This window comes from Carcharodon carcharias, chromosome 4 (assembly GCF_017639515.1).
Source record: "Carcharodon carcharias isolate sCarCar2 chromosome 4, sCarCar2.pri, whole genome shotgun sequence".
In the NCBI taxonomy this organism is placed as follows: domain Eukaryota; kingdom Metazoa; phylum Chordata; class Chondrichthyes; order Lamniformes; family Lamnidae; genus Carcharodon; species Carcharodon carcharias.
Window position 1 is genome coordinate 59,746,643 of NC_054470.1, and position 16,189 is coordinate 59,762,831.

At 42.0% G+C, this 16,189-nt stretch overlaps 1 protein-coding gene across 6 annotated transcripts in view; it reads right to left on the reverse strand.

The window, feature by feature from the left end:
- focad (focadhesin) overlaps nucleotides 1-16,189 on the reverse strand; it is a 246,608-nt gene that overhangs the window by 23,657 nt on the left and 206,762 nt on the right. For all 6 annotated transcript variants that reach the window (XM_041186298.1, XM_041186297.1, XM_041186293.1 and 3 more), the window contains 5 exons: nucleotides 13,588-13,848; nucleotides 9,244-9,333; nucleotides 4,158-4,335; nucleotides 1,333-1,430; nucleotides 370-621 (listed from right to left, as the gene is read on the reverse strand). In XM_041186298.1, coding sequence (XP_041042232.1) covers nucleotides 370-621; nucleotides 1,333-1,430; nucleotides 4,158-4,335; nucleotides 9,244-9,333; nucleotides 13,588-13,848 — 879 coding nt within the window. The remainder of the gene's footprint in view (nucleotides 1-369; nucleotides 622-1,332; nucleotides 1,431-4,157; nucleotides 4,336-9,243; nucleotides 9,334-13,587; nucleotides 13,849-16,189) is intronic.

Genomic DNA, 16,189 nt, shown 5'->3' on the forward strand with positions numbered 1-16,189 from the left:
ACGTGTGGATTTTTCAAAGGAAAAAAATTGGTATCAGCCAATGGGTGATGACCTTCATAATCAAAATACACACATGATAAATGAGAACCTGTGAGATATGGAGTAGCTACTCTGGAATTATACCTCAAGAATTAGTCAGGAAAAAGAGAGAAATTGGAAGAATGGGGAACCAAACAAATTCTAATTTGACGTTCATTTAGTCAGTACCGTTGCAGCTATTTATAGTTTTTATTTTAATCCATTTTTGAATATGAGGATCGTTCACAAGACTCACATTAATTGCTCAACTATTATTTGCAAGTATAACCCTAAGCCACTGTTTTTAGTCTCTTCCTACCCCAGCATTATGTAGTCTGAGCATGAACTCACCTTTTGTGTTTGGTCTTTCCATGGGTCCTTAGCCAGTAATAAGAGAATGCTTTGTGGTAGAAAGTGAAAACATTGTTCTACGGACAAGGAATCCACTGAACTTCTGCCGAAAGGAGACTGTTTGCAGTCGATGAAACTTTTCCCTTCCATCCATGGCAACCAGCTGGCTCGAACGCCAAGCATCAGCGGTGTAGTGTGATCACTCCATGCAGCAACAGCAGCAGCAAAGATGCTCAGCAGAAAGTCCACAGCCTTGAAAAAAAAATCAGAAGTCCAGTGAATCTACTGGACATCATGGGCCAAAGGTTGCTCATGACATCGTCAGACCATATCAAACATTTTAAAAACAGCATTTTCAGTTGTTACTTCTTGAATTAGGCTGGTTTCAGGGTTTGTTAGATTTCAGTAAATACAAATTTGCAGCTTGTCTTTCATTCCATCAGTTTATACATTTTCACTGCAGGAAAAAATAGCATTAAAAGTTAAAATACAAAATCAACCTGCTGTCTTTTGATAGAATGATTGTACGATGATTTTTGTGTTTAAAAGTAACCTCAGGACCACATTAATTGTATAATAGCACATTCTAGACTTATATAAAAAACATATTTTGAAACTGTCTTACAGACATGATATGCCACTCTACAGGATATACAAGTTTGTACCATTTTATCAGTTTATATTGTATATTTGTTTGACAAGTGGCTGTGTTTCTGTGCCACAGTGAAAAGAGGGAGAAATCTTTTCATTTGTATAACTACAATGTATTCTGGCGAGTCCATAATAGACTTATTCTAGCTCGAACTTGCTTCTGTAAATGGTATTTAATCACTGCAATGTCCTTCAATTAACATCAAGATTCCTAAACAATGCAGTGTTGGCAATTTCTAACTGGTCTCTGCAGAATTTCCTTGGAACAGAAAGCATTTCAAGTTTAAAAAGCAAACCTCCCAACAAGGATACCTCTTTCGGATCTGCATTCTGCATGGGAGCTGACCCGTAAGCAACATTTCGGATGTGTCCCATGAGCTCCAACAGCCATTCCATCCGTTTTATTACACCTGAGCAAAAAACAGGATAAAAAACCGAGCACATTTGTTATTTTGCTCATTTTGCTTCTTCATGATCATGACTACTTATACAGCACTGAGAGGTACCTGCTTCTTCCCTCAGGGTCCCATTATCCAAATAAAATGTTGAGTGTGTGAGTTGTTCCTGTGACTCTGTAACCAGACAGGTGATGTCCGAGTGCAGCCCAAGGTGATTTATCTATTACAATGGGTGCTTTGTTGTGAGGATTGAGGAGTTAAGCTCTGGCAATATATCATGCTGCAGTAGACTGCAAAACCAACATACTGTGCTACATCAATTAGAACATAATTAATAATAATTAATTGCCATAATTGGTATGACTGCCCTCTGGTGGATAATGGAAATTAGCTAATTATCAACAGTCTGATATACTGGGCACAAAAATACACAATCTATCTGACACATGCCTACTGCAGCCCTGGGTAAGAGTGAGGATGAAAGGCCGCAAATAAGGGTGAGGTTCCTTGTGGTCATGACTTCACATCAGGAGCTTCAACCTGGCTCTCGGGAGTGGAACTCCACCTGTCCCAGACAAGGCGGTACTAGTAGGGTTGAGGCCTTATGTTGGGAGTTCTTGCATACCTGCCATCTCAGAGATCTGGCAGGGTATTGACAGCCAGTAATCCAGGTGAGCCCAAGCCACTGGGTGACAGGGTTAGGGTCCCCCAAGACCAAGAATATGGCCTATACCCAAAAGGGGTTGGGGGGGGGGGCGGTGGGAGTCAATTTTAATTTTGTTTGCACAACAATTTTTAAGTAGCCCATCTGAAAGGAAGTCACTGGGGCTACTCCAATCTTTCTGGGAAGGGACTGAGCCAACAGAATTTCCTGTCTCTAACATAGCCTGACAATTTAAAGGGTGCATTTGGAGTATCTGCTGTTTGTTCAACATCCAGTAATGGATGAGCAGAAGTGTCCTCGCATATTGGGAAGACCAAAGCTACTGGGCTGAATCTTCTTTGGAGACAGGCTGGGAGGCAGGAAGGGTGGAAAAATGTCAGCGGAAGGTGACATGAGGGAATCTGATGTTTTCCTGCCATCAAAGGCAGTGGCTCAGTTGATTGGAGACGCGGGTGGCGGGGGGGCCGGCCAATTAATCAGCCACCTGACTGCCATCTTCTGGCCCTGCCTAGACTTCATGAGCCTCAGAATGCACTGCCCCTGACCCGCAAGCCCCTCAACCTACAATGAGGCTACCTCCCTGTGGCTTCAAGGGGCCGTGGGGCCTTCATTGTCGGGGGCTTGATAATCCAAGGATGGGCCTTTGGCAGTGATGGCCAACCCCTCGGCTGCCTCTGGAGGGTTCAGTCCTTCAATTGCTGGGGCATGCCTGCCTGGTCCCAGCACATCCATCAATCACTAATTGGCCCCTCTCCTCCCTCCTGCACCCTCAGCAGTGGCCAACTCTAGTAATGGTGCTGCCAAGGCCGCCGAACTGTTGGTCCTCAGATTGGGCTGGCAGCTTGGAGAGGCTGTCTTTAATTGGGGGGCGGGTCAATCCCTGGGGATTGACTTGGTTGGCCGGGTGGGGGGCGGAATTGGTCTCACCTGCATGCTGATACATTCCATCTAAACTGTTTTAAGTTTCTTTAAGTTTCAGTGCCTTTTGTGAGATGATAAATTATCTCTGACATTTCAGCTCCTTGCACCACACAGATTTTGTTTAAATGCACTGGAACGTTAACTATCTGCATTCTCGATTGTCTGCAAGCATTATTTTGCAAGGCAGTGGCCTGTCAGGTAGTTTTTCCACTGTTATTACACAGGAGCACAGAGATCTCAGAGGGTTATAGAGCTGGAGGAGGGTGCATAGTTAGGGAGGCATGGAAATGAAGGGCTGTGTTTGAGTTAGGATACGACAGGCAGGTAAAATACTGGCTATTTTCTTTGCTCCCTGTCACAAATTCTGTTCCCTTGCCATTGACTCCATCCCTCTCTCCCTGGCAACTGACTGTGGCTGAATATGACGGTTTGCAACCTGATCTTGTATCTGACTCCAGGCTGAGTTTCCAACCACATATCCACAGCATCACTAACGCCACAAATTTCTAGCTCTGTAACATTACCTGACCTCGACCCAGCCTCAGTGTATCTGTCGCTGAAACCCTTACCCATGCCTTTGTTACCTTTAGACTTGACTATTCCAACACATGCCTGGTCGGCCTCCTATTTTTCACCCTCCAGAAACGTAAGTTTATTCAATTTCTGTCTGTTGTATCCTAACTCACACCAAGTCGCATTTACCCTTCATTTCCATGCCTCCCTAACTACGCACTCTCCTCCAGCTCTTTAACCCTCTAAGATCTCTGTGCTCCTCCTGTGTAATAACAGTAACAAACTACCTGACAGGTCACTGCCTTGCAAAATAATTCTTGCAGCCAATTGAGAATGCAGGTATTTAATGTTCCAGTGCATTTAAACAAAATCTGTGCGGTGTGAGGAGTTGAAATGTCATAGATAATTTATCATTTCAAAAAAGGCAATGAAACTTAAAACCATTTAGATGGAACATATTAGCACTCGGTGAGCTTCTCAGTAGTAATACTTGCCTCAGAGGTGACCTCAAGAAGATTTAGCGGTATTTTTAATACTGATTTTTCAGAATAATATTAACGCCATGCATCATAGGCTATGTACCCATCTAGTCCGAGACAGGACAGTCCTCGAGTGCCCAATGTTCCATTACCCCAGCTTACCTGTGTTCTGGTGGCTGACAAGTCGAGACTGGTAAAAGCTCTGCAACATAACCCAGACGACAGTCTCCATGTGACAGCTCCCCATTGCAGTAGCAATGATGTCATTAAAGCACAGCAAAGGAACTCGGCCCTGGGAAAGCAGGTAAGCTCTGACAAAGGTGGCCTTTGTAATTGTATTCTGCAACAAATTTCAGCCAGAGTTACTGAGTTAAACAAGTGTAAATTAATCTAAATTTTAAATTGCTAAGTCATATTGGCATCCAATTCCTTATCTTTGTATTAAAATGATTTCATATCTATTTAATCTTGCACAAAGGCTGTGATCTATTAAATTATTACGTGCTGCAAAATTACTGCAATCTCCTTGAATTTGGGCTCCTGTGATCTATGCAGTCAAGTGAATAACTTAATCCATTTTATAAAGCCTGATTACCAAAGTGACCAGGCAGCCTAGGTTACAAAAGGTGAATGCAGATTCCAAAGGTTGCCAGTGCCATCTGATAAGGTTGTGCATTTTATTACAGTAATAGCTGCATTGGTGCAAACCCACTCTCTCATTTATAGTCTCAAAAATATTTAACTTTTTGGTTAGGTGCATGTTATTATTGCCACTAAACTTTGCTTTTCCTCCTCCCTCCGAAACCCATGTGGAAGTTGGAGGAAGAGATTCATTTGGTTCCTATCACATATGTTAAGGCAGACAAGAGAGTTACAAAGATTACTCTGATGGACAGGAATAAGAGGGACTAGGAAGCCGAAGATTGAAAGGTTTTAGCTAATTGTGACATGCAGGTAAGTCTGCCAGATGAGACAGTAAAATCCGGTTTCAGGCAATGATCATGAGGTCAGATATAAGTAAACTCTCTGGGACTGTACTGTGGGGAATCTAGAGTATAAGGTAAGTCACTGATAGTGCTGAGTGGAGCGGCACTAAACATCTGTAGCTGCGAGATTGGAGTCAGGTGCAAATTGCTCAGTGTGGAAGCTCTGTTTTTGCTTGCCTGTGTGCACAAAATTCCTTCAGGACAGCCAACTCCGTGTCCAAATAATCCTGCGAAGTTTGGCTCAGTCTTCTGTTTGCCTCCATTTCCAACAATGTGATATCATGTACACTTCTGAACAAAGGTCTTCTTGATCTTTGACACATCACCTATTTTGTTGCACAGTTACTTCAAGGTGTGCAAAACCCACGTCTGTCACGGGCATCTCATCAGTCAGAACATGGGAATGAGCAGCCTGCCTCCAGTTCTGCTGAAACCACAGGGATAGCTCAACTGAGGAGTGATAGTTGCACAAGAGGATTCACTTCTGCGATTATAACAACGCCAAGCAGTAATAATGATCTTTATCTCAATGCGTAACCGTGTGAACGCCTTATTCTAATAGCTTCCACTTTGTTCCATCCCCCATTTACCCTGGTCAGTAGCCTTCAGGTGAATGATACGATCAGCCATTATGTGGGGGAAAGGTGAGTGTGATGGTTGGCTTGCTGATTGTTGGAATGAGGTGTGCTGGGGGGGTTTGATGGAACTCTTGAGTTGATTGCGTACACGAAGTGAAGCATGGATGAGTCTGTTGGGGGCTTCTCTGGCAGCCAGGTGTGCAGCTGGTGAAACCATGGGCACATCAGGCTCCGCTCTAGCTTCCTCTTGCTGCAGTTTCACTCTTCTCTGCAGTGTCATGTAGCGAAAGGCACAACAGACCACATCAATCCTGGATATCCTCGCTGGGGATTCTGAAGGCTGCTCCCAGATGTGCCCTGAACAACATCGTGAGCAATATCTTGTTCTATTATTGCCCAGGTGATAATGTGGCTTCTGTTAGATCTCTTCCCCGAGTCAGTGGTAAGGGTTTCTCATAGCAGCCAGGTTGTTAGTGGGTAGCCCTGGTCTCCCAGTCACTGAGGCTGTGGGGAAGAGAGAAAACCTGCTATGAGGTGATTGATGAAGAATGAAGGAGTGGTGGTAGCTCCCTGGATACCGGGCACAGACATGCACGATCACCTTGCAGAGGTCACAAAATAGCTGGACATTACAGGAGTGAAAGCCCTTCCAATCTATAAAAATGCCTGGTTGATCTGAGGGTGCCACATGCATACAATCAACCATCTCCAGAGCCTGTGGAAATCCAGTCACTGCAGCCAAACCTATCAACCTCTGGATCTAAGTGGCGAATGCGGACAATGACTCGCTGATGCTCCTCACTGTTCCCACGTGCCCATGTCAAATTTAAACCATTACTAGACTTATGGCTTCAATTCTAGATTCTCCCCTATTGTCTTTTATTTATTCTCTATTCACTACTAGGATATATATATCCTATTTAATGCTACCTAACCAACCAACGTAACTTGAGTTTTGCCAGTGACCATTCACTTGTGCACTTTGGCTGCTGCTCCAGGCCCAAGACCATCACTTTCATTTCCACTTTATTATTTTCTTCTCTTTTTTTTTTACTTTTCTTTCTACCCCTTCTAGACCCAACACTCTTCTACTTTCATTCTTGCTTACAATTCTCCTCTCCTAGGTACACTACCTTCCCAAATTCGTATCCCATCCTCTCAATACTCCTCGACCTTCCTACTTTCCTGCTGCATCCCAGGTTTGATCCTCGCTCTCTTGGTATTCTTCAAAGAGCCCATCAATATACTCGTTGCTGCCTCCTCATGGGCAACCCCAAATGCCTCATTCTACTCCCTTGCTAACTTTCCCGCCCAGCTCACCAGCTGTGGGTGATTGTGCCAATCTCTTCCCTATTCAACTCTCCCTTTCCAGTGTTGATGCTGTGGACTTTACCAATGGTTCAGCTATCATCGTCCTCCAGACTATCTGTTTACTGGTGAAGAAAGCCCTTGCAATCCATGATATTGTGGTTGATTGCACTGGCATCATGGCCTTCATAGAAAGCTGCCTGAGGGATGATGACACTTTCCCCCAAAATGAAGACCCCCCACTCCTGGCTTTCCCTTCCACCACTTGCCTCACAAAGACCGTTACAGTTGTTGTGATCTGCCTCTTATCACTAAATCGCACCTTGGCTCTTCTGTATCTCATCTTGTTCCACCCTCTCACCACTCATTTAAAATACTTCACTCTCTAACCAAGTACCAGACCAATTTTCTCAATGGTATAGTCACTGATCTCATCCCTCAACTTTTGCACCAAGTAACTTCTAATCCTCTCAATTTCAACCTCCATCTCAGTTCATCATGCTCTCTCTCCTCAGAGCTCACTGCTCTCTTATTCTCCCTTAATCTCTCCTTCCATCTAAACCCCCAATCCATATTCACATTCATCCCCTAGAATTTGCCACCTCCCTACCTTCTGTAAAGGCATTATGGTTTCGTGATCCAGATGGGTTTTTGGGCAATGGCTTCATCAGACTTTTAATTCCAGATTTTTATTGGATTCAAATTTCACCATCTGCTGTGGTAGGAATCGAACCCGGGTCCCCAGATCATTATGCTAGGTTTATGGAATACTAGTCTAGTGACAATATCACTATGCCACCGCAGAGAAGGCAACTGCTGCTGGTGGCATTGATACTCCTGATGCTGCTGTTGCCTGTTTGATGATGTTGCTGATGTGGTTGCTTCTGGTGCTCCTCTTCAGAAGTCCAGGTTATTGCTGCATATGTTGCTTCCATGCAGCAGTGAAAGCTGACAGCAGGAAAGTCAAGCTGCAGGTGAGTGAAATCCAAGGCACTTGAAAGTAGCTCCAAAATGTGCCAATAGATTCAAACTTGGCAAAGTAAGTTCAACACAGATAAATGTGAGGTGGTACATTTTGGTAGGAAGAATAGGAGCTTGCCTAATTCTTAGACAATGCAAGTCTAGGAAGGGTAGAGGAACAAGGCAATCACAGAGTACAAAAACACCAATCATTAAAAGTTGAGCCATAGGTTAGCAAGACCACAAAAAAAAAGCAAAACAATTGGCTCTATTGCTAGAGGTTTAAGGGAAATTATGCTAAACCTGTATTGACACTTGGTTAGACCACATTTGTGCGCCGTTCTGGTCGCCAAATTATAAAAAAGGTATAGAGGCACTGGAGAGGGTGCAGAGAAGATTTACAAGGATGACAGCAGTAATGTGTGGGTATACATATCAGGAAAAGATTGACAGGCTGAGTCTCTTTCCTCTTAAAAAAAGGCAGCTGAGGGGCCATGTAATAGTGGTATTTAAAATTATGAAAGGTTTTGATGTAATGGACACAAAGAGAATGTTTACTCTTGTGGGGAAGAGCATGACTAGAGGTTATCAATATAAGATAGTCAGCAAGAAATCCAATAGGGAATTCAGAAGAAATGTTAAACTTGCCACCTCAGGGAGTGGTTGAAGCGATTAGCATCGATGCATTTCAAGGGAAGCTGGATAAGTAAATGAGGGTGATGGGAATAGATGGCTATGATGATAGATCTCGATGAGAAAAGATGGGAGGGAGGAACCTTAACTGGCATGGATCAATTGGGCCAAATGGCCCATTTCTGTGTCATATATTCTATGCAACCCTATGTCATGATTTCAGGCTGACAGAAGTGATCTTGTCAGCACAGGCCTTTCACAATGTCTAACCAATTTCAGTCTTTAAAGCCTTCTAAGCATGGTAATTTCAGTGAGCAATCACTGCCCCATGCACTTGCCTCCTGCACCCTGGCGAGATGCAGAGAGCTCCGGAACCCATATGTTGGCCATTAAGGCCAGAATGTTAAATTGCAAATTAGTTAGCTCTTTCAATATGTTAATTCGCTTCCAACCAATGCATGGTCGGGAGTGGGGAGGGGGCAGCCCTGCTCACCTCCGAGCCTGCCCAGGTCAAACCCGGACGTAAGCAGATGATGAGGAATTGCCAAACAGATGCCACTTCTTGGGAATTTCACCCTGTGCCTGCACATGTGCCTTTGCCCATTAAAACTCCCCCCATGTGTTGGAATGGAATACTGAGATGTTTTAAAAAATACACTTGTCATCTTCCATAACTAACAGATAAATTCAGACCTACTCAAATAGAAAAACATACAAAGGTCGCATTGACCATTAGCTCTTAGGTTATGACTTCTGTGTATTGTATTCTGAAATGAGCATTACCTTGGTAGACTGGGTTATTCTGTCTATCTCAGTATCACCCAGTTCAGAAAGGCATTTGGCAATCCCAACATAAAAGTTCAGCTCAGTGACCTGAAAAAGAATAAGGGTATATGAATGTGATTAACTGATAATTAACTAAGCCTCAAATGTAGTGATGGGCTCCTTCTAAAAATGTCAAAATTATAATTAACGTGAATATTCTTCTGCTTTTCTATCAATAAAATTACATTACATCCAACACTATATAAAAGATGAGTACTGATGATGTGAGCAGAATTAGCTTGAAGGAGAGGCTGAACTCAGTGCAGAAGCTAAATGAATTGTTGTAATAATACAGTTGTTACAGGCACTGTATTGCAAATTCTGCTATTGACACTCGCACCAAGCCAATTGTCCGAAGGAGTCATGAGTTTAATAACACTTAAAAACATAAAGATCACCCTGATTGCTCCGCATGTAACTGAGCCCTAAAGACAGAAGCTGCCTGGTTTGATTGCTGGTTAGCACCGAGCTAGCAGATCTTAACCAGGATGTTAGTAGGAGTGCTATAAATGGCCAAAGCACATCTAAGCAGTTCATCACAACCCAGCAAAGGAATAACATCTTCAGAAGAGAAAAGTGTAAAATTGGGAAAAGAATTAAATTCTATAATATGAAAAAGATGGTGCAATGGTTTCACTGTACAGTGTAATAGGTTTGTATAAAGGTGGAGTTGTATTTATGCTTTTTGAATAGCCAAGGATATTCATGGAGGACAAAGTGGTATAGTGGTTACATTATCAATAAATAATTGAATTAATTATTAAATAACAAAATGTTTGCATGTTTGGCCATGCACCAAATTGCCTGATCTCAACCATTCCATCTGGAGAAGGAGCCAAGCAATGCTCAGACAGTCTTCCACGGGAAGGAAAGAAAAAAATATCAAAAGGAAAGTTGAATCAGACTATGGCAAGTGTCCTATTGGCTGTTTACATAGTGGAAAAGATATGTTAATAGTTTCTGATATGAAAAAATCTGAAAAGTAAATAGAAAAGATTCTACAGATAAGCAACTTCCCATTTAAAAAAAGATTTTAACAAATTGATGAGTGTTCTTTTTACATGATTCATTTTTAAAGGCAGTAATGATGATAAAACTCTTATTTATGTTTTTAATACCCAGAATTTCCAACAAGTTCTAAATTTTCCAGTTTTAAAGTTTGTATCTTCAAGGGATAAGTAAAGCCAATAGATTTTCATAAAGCAATGAAGAGAGCAAAAGTACAATGAAAATGATACCTTTTTTCCCAATATTTATACCATTATAGAAAATAAAATACCCAATTAACCAATAACATACGAACATACGCAACAGAAGAAGTAGGCCATTCGGCACCTCGAGCCTCCTCTGCCATTCAATAAGATCATGGCTGATCTATGTGTGTTTTGAATTCCACATTCCCATCTACCCCAGGTAACCTTTGATTCCCTTGTCTAATGAGAATTATCTACCTCTGGCTTAAAAATATTCAATGATCCCGCCTTCAAAACCTTCAGAGGCAGAGTTCTCCATAGTCGCACAAACCTCAGAAAACATTTCTCCTCATCTCTGTCCTAAAAAGGCGGCCCCTAATTTTAAGATAGTGCTCCCTAGTTCTGGACTCACCCACCAGAGGAAACATCCTTTCCATGTCCACCTTGTCAATACCATTCAGGATCTTATACACGGCAATTAAGTCACCCCTCACTCTTCCAAACACTAGTGGAAACAAGCCCAGCATGTCTAATCTTTCCTCATAAGACAACCAGCATATTCCAGGTTTCAATCCAGTAAACCTCCTCTGAAGTGCCTCCAACGCATTTACATTCTTCCATAAATAAGGAGACCAAAACTGCACACAATATTCGAGATGTGGTCTTGCCAATGCACTGTATAACTGAAGCATAACATCCTTACTTTTATGTTCAATTCCTTGTGTAATAAAGGATAGCATTCCATTAGCTTTCTTAATTATTTGCTGTGCCCTCATGCTAACTTTTTGTGACTCATGCACAAGAACACCTGGATCCCTCTGCACCTCAGAATTATGCAGCCGTTCTCCATTTAAGTAATAATCTGCTTTTTATTCTTCCTGCCGAAATGAACAATTTTACATTTTCCTACATTAAACTTCATCTGTCAGATTTTTGCCCACTCAACCTGTTTATATCCATCTGCAACCTCGTGTCCTCTTCACATACTTTCCTACCTATCTTGTGTCATCTGCAAATTTAGCTACCATGCCTTCAATGCCCTCATCTAAGTCATTGATTTAAATTGTAAAATGTTGAAGCCCCAGCACAGACCCCTGAGGGACTCCACTTGTCACTTCCTGCCAATCAGAAAAAGACCCATTTGTGCATAGTCTCTGTATAAAGTTCCTCCCAATTCGGGAGAATTGAATTCTGTGAGATAAAACAGAATACAGGCCTCATTAAAATTATATAAAGTTACAACTAACTAAAAAGGCAAGTGGCTGCCAGCTGTAGTGCGATTCGGGTGGACCAGAGCCATTGAGCAGCATCACTCTGAACTGGTCAAGTTCACAACTGGCTTCCAAACAATACACGACAGCTAACAGCTGTGGTCCTGGTAATAGTTTTTTTTAAAAGGTTGAAACCATTGAATTAATGTGGAATATTGTGGAGTGGATAAAACGTATTGCTGCATTATTGTTGGAAAAAAGAAGAGTCTGATTGTGAGTTATGGGATTAAAACACACAATCCATAGTTGTACTTATGGAAGTTTATGTGGTCTGCCCCATTCCATGAAAATAAATCGGACTGTCCCAGAACATTTGAATTCCATGATTCATCCACAAAAACTTAAAAATATGATTTTTGTTTTACTTTTCCTAGTTTTCCTTCCACAACCCACAGCTTTTAAAAATACAAACTTGGCATCACCTAAACAATATTTCTTTACTTAGCCTATCTTCTCTTTTATACTTTTAAATCTTGATTTGGTCTGTTTTGGAAAACTTGATCCTTCATCTAAATTTCTCAATAGTACTGAATGCCTAGCTATTAAATAGAAGGATAGCATTAAAGGTTGGAGCTACCTATGAATGAAAAGGATATACTAAGTCCTATGTTCCTATCGTCTAAAGGTCAATAAATGATGGCCTTGCCATTGATGCCCACATTCCATCAATGAATAAAGAGAAACTTGCAAATTTCTCCTTCCAACTTAGCCTTCATCCTTTTCTTCACAACCCTCCTGCAAACTACATCCTCTCTCCCATTTATCTTCCCGAGCCTTCATCAAATGCATGTCCTCAACTCGCTCCCAAGCCAGTTTCTGACTAACAAATTTTCACTTCAAGGCTAACCTCATCCCTTTCAAAACTGCTACAATCCCTGCCTTTCTGAAGGAATCATTCCTTCTACTTCTACTAATCACTGCCCTAACTCTAATCTACCCATCTCTACAAAATCCTTGGACGTATTGTTCCTCAGCTAATTAGTCACCTCCCTCACCATTCGCTATTCTTCCCGAACCACAGGACCTAGGATGCCCCAATCCATGTTACCACCATTTTGTTTGACTGTGGTTCAGTCACTCTCTCTGCCGTTAATACTGTTGATCCTTCCACGCTTTTCATTTCCTCTCTTCAGGGATCCATTTCTAGGTTGGTATTTTTCAATTCCATTCACAACTGCCTCACACACATCCTCAAATACCTATCTGTTCAGGTCTAAACATTCATCGTTGATGTACACTGATTCCATCTTTTATATCCTATTGATCTCTTACATGTTGTTTGCTTATATGTTCATCCCTGATCCAGTTTAAAGATCAATTCCTCTAATGTGTTCCTTAATAGTCTTCCTGCCTCGACACTTTAGTTGATCTGGAATTCGGTAGCCTGCATCTTTTCAGGTAGAAGATCCTAGAGTCATCATCTTGACCCACACCAAGCTCAATGGCTCCATGCTTCATTAGGTCAACTTTTAAGATTCTCATTCTTGTTTTCAAATCCTTCCGTGGTTGTCCAGCACTCAAACTAAGCAATCTTTTCTGGTCACATGATCTTTAGCAATCTGCTCCTCTATTTGTGCCACTGCTTAAAATTGCTCAGTCATTGCATTAACTACACTCTGGAATTCTCGCCCATAAATACTTTGCCTTGATACCTTCCCCTCTGCCTTCAAAAGCCCCCTAAAATCCATCTGATTGTGTCTTCAGTCCCCTCTCGCCATGCACCAGGAATCTCCCCCTTTGATAGGTATCCCTCTCATTATCTCATTAAGCACTTTGACATGTTCTTTTATGTGAGGCACACTGTATCAATGAAATCTGTTGTTGCAGAAAAGATGTACCTGGATTTCATTCGGTAGCATCTCAAAAATCGCCTCAACACTTTTGCACAACATGCTCCAGCTGTGCTGTACTTGAGTTGGAACTTTCATCGCTTCATTCAGACCTTGTAGAATAGAATGACAAAGTTCTGGGCTTTTCTGCCTGTTCTCTGTTGTAAAGGACTGGATTGCAAGGACTTCAACAAATGTCTGAAGTTTATCTTCTGGCACATGTTTCATCCAGGAAGCAAGAGACATAAAGAGGTATTTTCTTGTCTCCAGCTGTAGGCAAAGCAAAAGTACAGAATATAAAACTTGATTGAAATGAAGTCGTTACTGGCCGCGGGAAGGAGCTTACTTTTGAGTTTTAAATTTATTGTATACTTTGGGGGTCTCATGTGGAATTCCTCGTTGTAAGTCAATTGATTCATTGCTTTACAATGATAGTAAGGATATATCTTGTAATACACAATGAACCAGTCTGCTGCTGCAGCAAATCTGTGCACCATGAATCATGTTTGGGTTCTTGATGAATTTTGTTAGAACCCAGGCTGCTGGTTTGACATTGCCTTTTTAAAAAGTAATGGATAAAAATAATTAAGAGACTACAGACAATGTGGCTCAGTTTTTCCTGTTCTTAAATAATTATTCCATGCATTACAAATGAATACCTTTTTTTGCTTTAGAACATCTTTTGTTGAAGATATGATATAGAGACTTTATCATGCTAAGAAAAGTACAAGAGACAGGGAATATGTGTCAACATACCGGCAGGAGATTGCAAAGTCTTCCGTCCAGCAGTAATAGGTGTTGGGAATGATTACTGCCCAGTTCCTACCGTAAGCTTCACTGAGTTTACTGGAGGCAGCCAAAATATATACGCAAGTCAGGCAGTATGACCCTTTTAACGTGTGAATTGGGGTCCTATGGCATACAAAGCATCTATTTGCTATTTTAGGACAGTACTAGGCAGATGTTGCACCACACAATCTGAACCCAATGTCAGCTGGTAGTCTAAAGGCAAAGGCAAAATACTGCGGATGCTGGAAATCTGAAACGAAAACAAAAAATGCTGGAAAAACTCAGCAGGTCTGACAGCATCTGTGGAGAGAAAGACAGAGTTACTGTTTCGAGTCCGTATGACTTCTGAAGAAGGGTCATACGGACTCAAACGTTAATTCTTATCTTTCTCTCCACAGATGCTGTCAGACCTGCTGAGTCAGCTGGTAGTCTAGCTGAAGAACAGCCTAACACTATGGGCAGAATTTTTCGTTTGGCGTGCGTGCCCAACATGTTCGAGCGTAAAATTGTGCGTGATGACGTCAGACGAGTGTCCCGATGTCATCATGCACTCGCACGATCTTTGAGTCGGCGGGCATGTGCTAAAGTCAGAAGTGCACCTGCCAACAATTAAAAGGGCTATTAAGCCCATTAACGGCAAAGTTAACTGGGATTTTTTTGCTGCCCGTCCAACCTTACGGTTGGCGGGCAGGCGAGTCGGCCAGGTGGCCTTTACATTTTTCAGGAATCCTCATCAAAGGATGGAATCATTAATTCCATCAGTAAATAAAAACAAATAACATTTGGACACAATTTTCATGTCATATATTTTGAAGTGACTGTTACTGACGCGTGGGCATTTTTCTCCTGGTTTTTAAAATCTTTATTTTTTTGTATTTAAATTCATCAGCTCCCTGAGGCAGCTCTCTGCCTTCAGGGAGCTTGGTTGGTGGTGGATTCCAAGAAAAGGAATTTGTAGAATGTCTACGAGGTGGCTTTTTGGAGCAGCTTGTGGTGGAGCCCACTAGGGAACAGGCAATTCTAGGTTTAGTGACGTGTAATGAGGCAGATTTCATAAAGGAGCTTAAGGTGAAGAAACCCTTAGGAGGAAGTGACCATAATATGATAGAATTTACGCTGCAATTTCAAAGGAAAATGCTGGAATCAGATGTAATGGTATTACAGTTGAATAAAGGCAACTACAGAGGCATGAGAGAGGAGCTGGCCAGAATTGACTGGGAGATGAACCTAGCAGGAAAGACAGTGGAACAGCAATGGCAGGCGTTTCTGGGAGTAATTTGGGAGACACAGCAAAAATTCATCCCTAGGAAGAAGAAGCATACTAAAGGGAGGACAAGGCAACCATGGCTGAGAAGGGAAGTCAGGGACAGCATAAAAGCTAAAGAGAAAGCATACAATGCGGCGAAGAGCAGTGGGAAACCAGGGGATTGGGAAGCCTACAAAGACCAACAGAGGACAACTAAAAAAGAAATAAGGAGGGAGAAGATTAAATATGAGGGTAAACTAGCCAGTAATATAAAATAAGATTGCAAGAGTTTTTTTTTAAGATATGTAAAGGGTAAGAGAGAGGCAAAAGTGGACATTGGGCCACTGGAAAATGATGCTGGAGAAGTAGCAGTGGGGAACAAAGAAATGGCAGAGGAACTGAATAGGTACTTTGAGTCAGTCTTCACGGTGGAAGACACAAGTAACATCCCCAAAGTTCAAGAGAGTCGGGAAGCAGAGGTGAGTATGGTGGCCATTACCAAGGAGAAGGTGCTAGGAAAACTGAAAGGTCTGAAGGTGGATAAATCACCTGGGCCAGATGGATTACACCCCAGAG